The following is a 6,939-nucleotide window of genomic DNA, read 5'->3' on the forward strand; positions in this document are numbered from 1 at the left end:
ACTGCAGCTTGAGAAAGTAGTAAGAGATGAGGCTGGACATGGGTTGGCAGGAACCAGGTTATAAAAGGCCTTTCCAAGTAGCCTGAAGGGTCCAGGCTGTGATCTAAGCAGGAGAAGCAACGACTGGTTTCCACCAAATTCCGCGAGATATCCTTGAGCTTGTCTCTTTCTGTTACCCATCTGTTTGCAGGGTCCCCCACTCTTCTCTAAGATCACCCTCTCGAAGCTGCAAGGTCTAGTTCCAGGACCGCACCTTTCTCCAGGAAGCCTCCCCAACCCCTAACTGGAAGGAGGACCTCCTATGGGGCAGGTGTCTATGTACCTACGCTACACAGCAGCACGTACAGGGCAGTGTAATGGGAAGGTGATGTAGAGTAAGCTTGCCCAAGTCCCAATTCTGACTTTACTGCTTACTCTCTATGCTTCAATTTCCTTAACTGTTAAGTGGAAATAATAATATTATTATGTCGCAAGGTTATCTCAGGATTGAACAATTTCACTGATACATTGAACTCATAACAGTAACTAGCACAACAAGTGTTTAATAAATGTCAGCCTTTATTACATGTTGTGGGCCCCATACATACCCAACTGTGGGCAAGGCCGGTCCCTGGTGTTCAATCAACTTTGGACTAATCCCAAAAGAGAAGTCAATGTCCTCTCCTCACAGAGTGTCACCTCTATGACTTCATACTCTGCCTAGACAATTGGTCAACACAGGCTAGAAACTTACTTTCCTTTCATAGGTAGTTGTGTGGCAGAGGCGAGAACCCCAAGCCATGATTTAGAACACGAGCATGTCCCTAGCTTCTCTGTCTGAATCCCTGGTCGACCTAGGACACATGCCTTCGCCTTCCAGAACTTTGGTATTCCCATCTGTGCAATGGGAACGGGCTCCTACAAGGCTCAAAAGTGACGAGGGCTTGGCAGCACTTTGAAAAGTGGTGATGCAACCTTGATTTCCATTTCCCAGTCTGCAAGCCACATCACACACCTCCCCATCCCTCACTTTCACTTCCAGAAGAAGCACACTCCCCAGACTGGCATACTGGCAGCCCTCCAGCACAGAAACAGGTATCTTTTAATTTGCTCCACCCATTGACTTGATGAATTATTTTTCTTCTCCTGCAGGGACTTTCCTGACTTCCTTCTGTAAGTGAAGGAAGGAGCACATGAGCACACTGTACGTAAATACACTTGGGAAGCTTTCTTCTTCTTCTTTTTTTTTTCTTAAACCAAACTTGGTTTCTGTTGTAGGCGGTGCATTCCCTAGCAAGGCGGGGCAGTGTGTTGTAGGGGGAGAGAAGGGAAGGCCAGGGGGAGGAGTAGGCAGTAATGAATTCACCCACTGTGAGAGCTGGTCTTCTATTTAATGGGGGTCTCTCTGCCCAGAAGGAGTCAGAGCCGTCTCCAGGACCAGGAGGAGCATGGCAGAGGATCAGGGGCTGGGCTTTGGGGAAAGAGCCAGCATGGAAATGCTGCCGGAGGACGGCGGCTGCAGGCCCAAGGCCAGAGCTGGGCTCGCCGCCAAGAGCAGCAGCACCCGCTGGGCTCTCACCTGCTGCCTGGTGTTGCTCCCCATCCTGGCAGGACTCACCACCTACCTGCTCGTTGGCCAGCTCCGGGCCCAAGGAGAGGCCTGTGTGTTCCAGGTAAGCAAGACTTTCCACTGCCTGGGGGATCGGGAGACCCTCTGCAGGCTTCTGGCACCTATTGCAACCCTGGACAGAGCTCTTTGACTGTCAGGCTCCTTTTCTTTCTTACGTCTACATGCAAAGGAAATATGGATTGTGAGGGGTGGAGAGGCCCATCTGGGGTTTGTTCTCAATATTTCCAGGAAATGAATTGTCCCTTTCTATGCTTACATGGGAACACTTTCAAGCCACATATTTTTAGATAATTATAATCATAGTTCACTGATAATTTGGGAATGTTCCTTTTCTTTGGAAAAAGAAACCTCTTTAAATTACATAACTAACACATGGTCATTGAAAAAAGTCAGAAAACACAGATGTGGAAAAGAAATAATTATTATTATTACCCATAACCCCATAGAGGTAACCACTCTAAAATGTTAACGTTTTGGAGTACGTAATTTCATATTTTTAATAAGATGGAATTATTTTGAATGTCCCAATTTGTTATCATTGAATTTATTGTTAATAAAGTCACAGCAGCATGAGAATAATACAAGTGGTTGTATTATATTCCTGTATATGTATTTGCTATAATTTATTTAATCAACCCCCTTTCTTGGGTTTAGAATACTTTTTCAATGCTCAAGAAAGAACTGTCTGCCAGATGGTCTTGCTGGGGTTGGGGGTTATGGGGGTTGGGAGGAGCTTAGTCAAAAAATATACATAGGGTCTAGGGAGAACAATGAGGGGGTACAGGTGTCAAGGCTAAAATGTATAATTCTGCACTAGGAACAACAAAAACGTTACAGCCTGAAGAATGTGCCATTCAAGTAATATCCCTTTAAAAAAAATGCTCTTGCATAATCTGTTGATGGCTGCTTTAACTTCAGTCCAAAGTATTAAATTCCAGAGAAGAAAACAGAGTTTTCAATGGATTTAATTGGAAACCTGGCTTCTGAGCAATACTGGCCAACTTCAAAGCAGAGACGTGGTGAGCAAGCCATGGTGAATGTGTAACTCTCGCTGCTCCACCAAAGTCAGCAAACAGAATGTGCGCGATTCAGGCAGCAGCATCCATGGCCACATGCCATGGTTCAGAAAGTGTAGAAATATGCGGACAACCAGAAAATGCTGTTTATGTTAGAGGAGCCCTGCAGGGCGTGGGAGGTCAGGCTGTGAGTCCCGAACCTCCACGGTGCTGCTTCCCGGGAATCGAATGATGGCCGTGTCTGGTCAGTGCCAGGGGATTCTCTCCCTCTTCAGCTAGAAGAGACTGTTTTTGATGAAGCATTGAGCAACTCCAACAACCTGAGCTCTCCTGCGTTCTGAAGGGAAACACTCCCTCTGCCCAGGATGATGTCTGGCTTCACCTGTATAGGCAGAAGCCAGAGAATATCTTTGTTGATCTAGAAGACCTTCAGATAAATACAGTCCAGAGGGGGGCAAAAATTTGCCAAGTCAGAAAGAGAGTTTGAGAGAAAAGCTGTCACTTTACAGGAAGCCTATGAGGGAAGGCACTGAGTGCTGCCCTATTGTAGGTATTCATGACATGAAAGGGCTAAATCTACATTCGATTATAGTTAAAGCATCTCCTGGGAGAGTGGACATGTGAGGACATTTGGAGCTGTGGTTTGGCCAGGAGATGTACTTCTTGGCGCATCAGAAGAGGAAGGAAAATGGGGGTGAGGCACATGTAACGATGGGGGTCCTGAAAAGAAACAACTGGCCCATTCAAAGAAGAGAGTTTAAAGAAGAAAGTTTAAAGAATTTAAAATGGGTTCAAAGAAGGGTCTGTATGCTGAGATGCAGACAGAATAAAAGGAGCCTCCGGGGCTGAGAGTATCTTGAGGTTCGCAACAGTGGGAGGCCCATCACCACACTTTGGCCGGAAAGGGCAAAAGGAGGGAAGAGATTTAGAGGAACCCAAGGAAACCTAAAATGAAAGTGGGGAGGGCTGCCTGGAGGGGCTGGGGGCTGAGTAGGGGAAAGGCCTGTAATCTGTCAAAACAGCAGGGAGGGAGCATAAAAAAGGAGGGAAAACTTGTCATTCTGCTCCCAGCGGGCATGTGTGTTCAGTGGTCAGCCTTGCAGGGCACCGGGAAGGGCCGAGAAGGGCAGAGAGGGTATCTGGAGGGGCTAAGGGATAATAACCAAGTCAGAGGAAATGAAAGATGGGATACAAGGAGGGAAACCCAAGTCACCACGCAGAGCCTGGATGGATGTGACAGTGAAATGTGAATTTGAATCCCAGCTCTGCCACCTCTGGCCACATGAAAATAGGCATGTGGCTGCATTTGTCTGAGCCTGTTTCCTTTTCTACCAAAAAAAGGATATTAATATCAATTCTTTGACAGCACTAGGAAGGCAGGTGGGAGCAGTTGGTACTTGGGAATGGAGAGAGCTATACTCACACAGTTACCGTGATGTGACTGTCACTCTATGCCAGGCACCAGACAACTACTGAGAAAACTTGATCTTGGCCTCAGAGAGCTCCAAGTCTGATGCAAGACAAGAAAATAGGCTGTGTGCTGTGGAATTCCAGATGTCCCCCTACCCCAGCCTTGGGGGTAGTGGTGGTTCAGGAAAGGGCGTCTGAAGGAGGGAAGGAAGACACTGGTGGCAAGAGTGCTACACCTGAGGTCCCGGCCACCAACTCCATTACACATAAAAGCCCATCAGGCCATTGGAAGAAACAAGGCCTTTTAAGGTTATCTAGCCTAAAGCTGAAAACCAGACCACTGGACACCCTGCTCGGTGCTCTCCTCCACAGTGTCAAGCTGCTCTTCTGATTTCCAAAAGATAGCTCCCAGTTAGTTCACTGAGAAAAAAAGGCTTATCTGGTCTCCAAAAGGATTTATATACATTTCAAAGAGAAACTTACTTACACGTTTTTCTAAAGTTAAATGCTCTAGGAAAAAGATGAGAAAAGAAATCTTTCCTTTCAGCAGGGAGAACTAAGTAAGCCTCTTAGTTTTAACCTGCTTTTGTCCTTATGATCTAGATCCTTCACTTAGTAAAACCTACATCTAGAACTTGAACCCAGATCAGTCTCCCCATAAGCCAGGGACATTCCACAAGCCCTACAAATACAAAGACCCACTGCAATCCCTTTGAGTAGATCCTCTCAAACTCACCTGGGGACAAATAACCACCTCAGTCTCCCCCTGCAGGCCCCTCTCCTTCATGTCTCAGCCCTTGTTCCCTTCTTCTCTTTACCTCTCCCAACCAAATTCCACTGTCTTCTGCCCACAGCCTTCAACTAGACTCATGGAATCTGAGATTGTTTATGGGATGAGTTTTCCATTCCCAAGTACGTAGTGGGCCAGGCCCAAGTTAATTCAACCCTAACACAAGGAGAATTAAGAGAGGAGGATCTCACAGCCTTTCTAATACATTCATAGCAAGCCCAGCAGCAGAGGATGGGCCAATGATAATAATAACAATAAGAACGACATGGTGTTGACTCCTATTTCACATTTGTAGAGAGCTCTCACAAACATGATCCCACCGGATATTTACAGCAACCCAGAGATGCACTGAGGGCGTGAGCAGTCACACTTGGCAGATGAGGAACTTGAAACGAGAGAGTTTATGTGAGGACCCAAGGTCACAAGGCTGGAAAGAGACCAAGCTAGGTCTCAGAGTCGGCAAGTCCACGGCTCTTTTGGTTTTCCTGTTGCTTCCCCACTCACAATCAAGCATTATGATCACCGAAAGCAATTTCCATCCATTCCTTTGATAGATGAATGAATGGATCACCCGCATTAAAACAAGAAATTCTGTAAAGACAAGCCTGGGCTTGAGTCTCCATACAAGAACCAAAATGATTCTCTGAAAGCTTTCACTGGATTGTGTCATGGCCTTGCCTCTGTGGCCTCATTTTTTACCACTCTCCCTCCTCTTCCCTTCCCCATCACTGGCCTCTTAGCCACCCTGGCTCCCCTCAGTTCTCCAGCACTCAAATATTCTCCTGTTCCCAGTCTTTACTTGGCTGTTCCCTCTGCCAGGACTGTTCTCAGAGACTTCCTCATTCCATCCTTGTACCAACCACAAAAGACTGGCCTTGCTAAGAATCTCTTCTAATCTAACATGAAAAGGAGTTGAGGCTCAAAGGGGCTCAGGAAAAAAAAAAAAGCGATCAAAGTACGTAACCTCTCTGAGGTTCAATTTTCTCATATTATCTACCTGACAAGTGCTGTGAGGATTCCAAGTAATCTCCATAAGGCCCCCAGTGAGTGCCTACCGACATGGACGCTGGGTGTGTTTGTCCATTTCATTCCTCTAAGTAGAAAAGAACTAGGAGATGGAAACACCCATAGCCTAGGGGTCAGCAAGTATGGCCCAGAGGCCAAATCTCACCCACTTCCTGTTTTTTGTAAATAAAGTTTTATTGGAATGCAGCCACATCCATTCACTTATGCATTGTCTATGGCCGTTTTCACACCACAACAGCAGAGTTGGGTAGTTGTGACAGAGGCTACACTGCCTGCCAGGTTAATGTTTACTATGTGGCCCTTTACAGAAAAGTTTGTTGACCCTTGATCTAGTCCAATCTCCTCATTTTACAGTTAAAGAAACCTAGGATCAGAGATGGAAAGGAAAAGTTCAGAGTCATAGAGCATGTTAAGAGGGCAGAGCCAGACCTAGATTCTATTTCTACGGTCGCTTTGCCTCATTCTACCAGAAAACAGGACTGACTACATGCTTGCTGGGTCCCCAGATACAGACATTGGAAAAGCAACAGCAACTGGTGTGGGGATGTTTCGAGTTTTTAGAAGCAGCAACAAGAACAGTTCAGGACTTTTAAAAATATATCTTTTAAACTGGATTCTTTCTTAAGGGTCATATAACAAAAGATTCTGTGTGACAAACTCATTAATCAGGTACATTACAGAGCAGAAATCAAAATTAGATGTGAAAAGGTTTGGGATTAATGCCTTTAGGTGATGTGTCCATAAATACGGCATCAGTTAAATATATCACGGTCCTTCCATGCAATGGAAGACTGAAGCTGTCACTGTTTTTTTAAAAAATGAGGCATCTCTATATGTAAGGAAGGAAAGTTTCTCTTAGAGATGTCATAAAGAGAAAAAAACAAAGTGTGTGATGGCATATAGAACATGAAACACTTCATTTCTAAAAAAGATAACATATTCACATATATAAATATGTTTATAAATGCACAGATTATCTTGGGGAAGACAAAAGAAACTGGTGACTCTGCTAGTGTCCAGGTGGGGGAACCAGGGGAGACATTTTTAAACATATGCCCTTGTATACAAAATGTATATGTTACTTAAAA

General features: G+C 45.3%; 1 protein-coding gene across 2 annotated transcripts in view; it reads left to right on the plus strand.

Annotated features, from left to right (window-relative positions):
• The first annotated feature begins 980 nt into the window (after positions 1-980).
• The window catches only part of TNFSF15 (TNF superfamily member 15), a 17,984-nt gene continuing 12,025 nt past the window's right edge, over positions 981-6,939 (plus strand). Inside the window, exons 1-2 of one of the 2 annotated variants that reach the window (XM_006917098.3) lie at positions 981-1,074; positions 1,393-1,652. In XM_006917098.3, coding sequence (XP_006917160.1) covers positions 1,428-1,652 — 225 coding nt within the window. In that variant the 5' untranslated portion in view covers positions 981-1,074; positions 1,393-1,427. Of the gene's footprint in view, positions 1,075-1,128; positions 1,653-6,939 lie in introns of those variants that run through there. The other variant, XM_025050473.1, reaches the window with a different exon arrangement.

This window comes from Pteropus alecto, unplaced genomic scaffold, assembly GCF_000325575.1.
Source record: "Pteropus alecto unplaced genomic scaffold, ASM32557v1 scaffold226, whole genome shotgun sequence".
Lineage (NCBI taxonomy): Eukaryota > Metazoa > Chordata > Mammalia > Chiroptera > Pteropodidae > Pteropus > Pteropus alecto.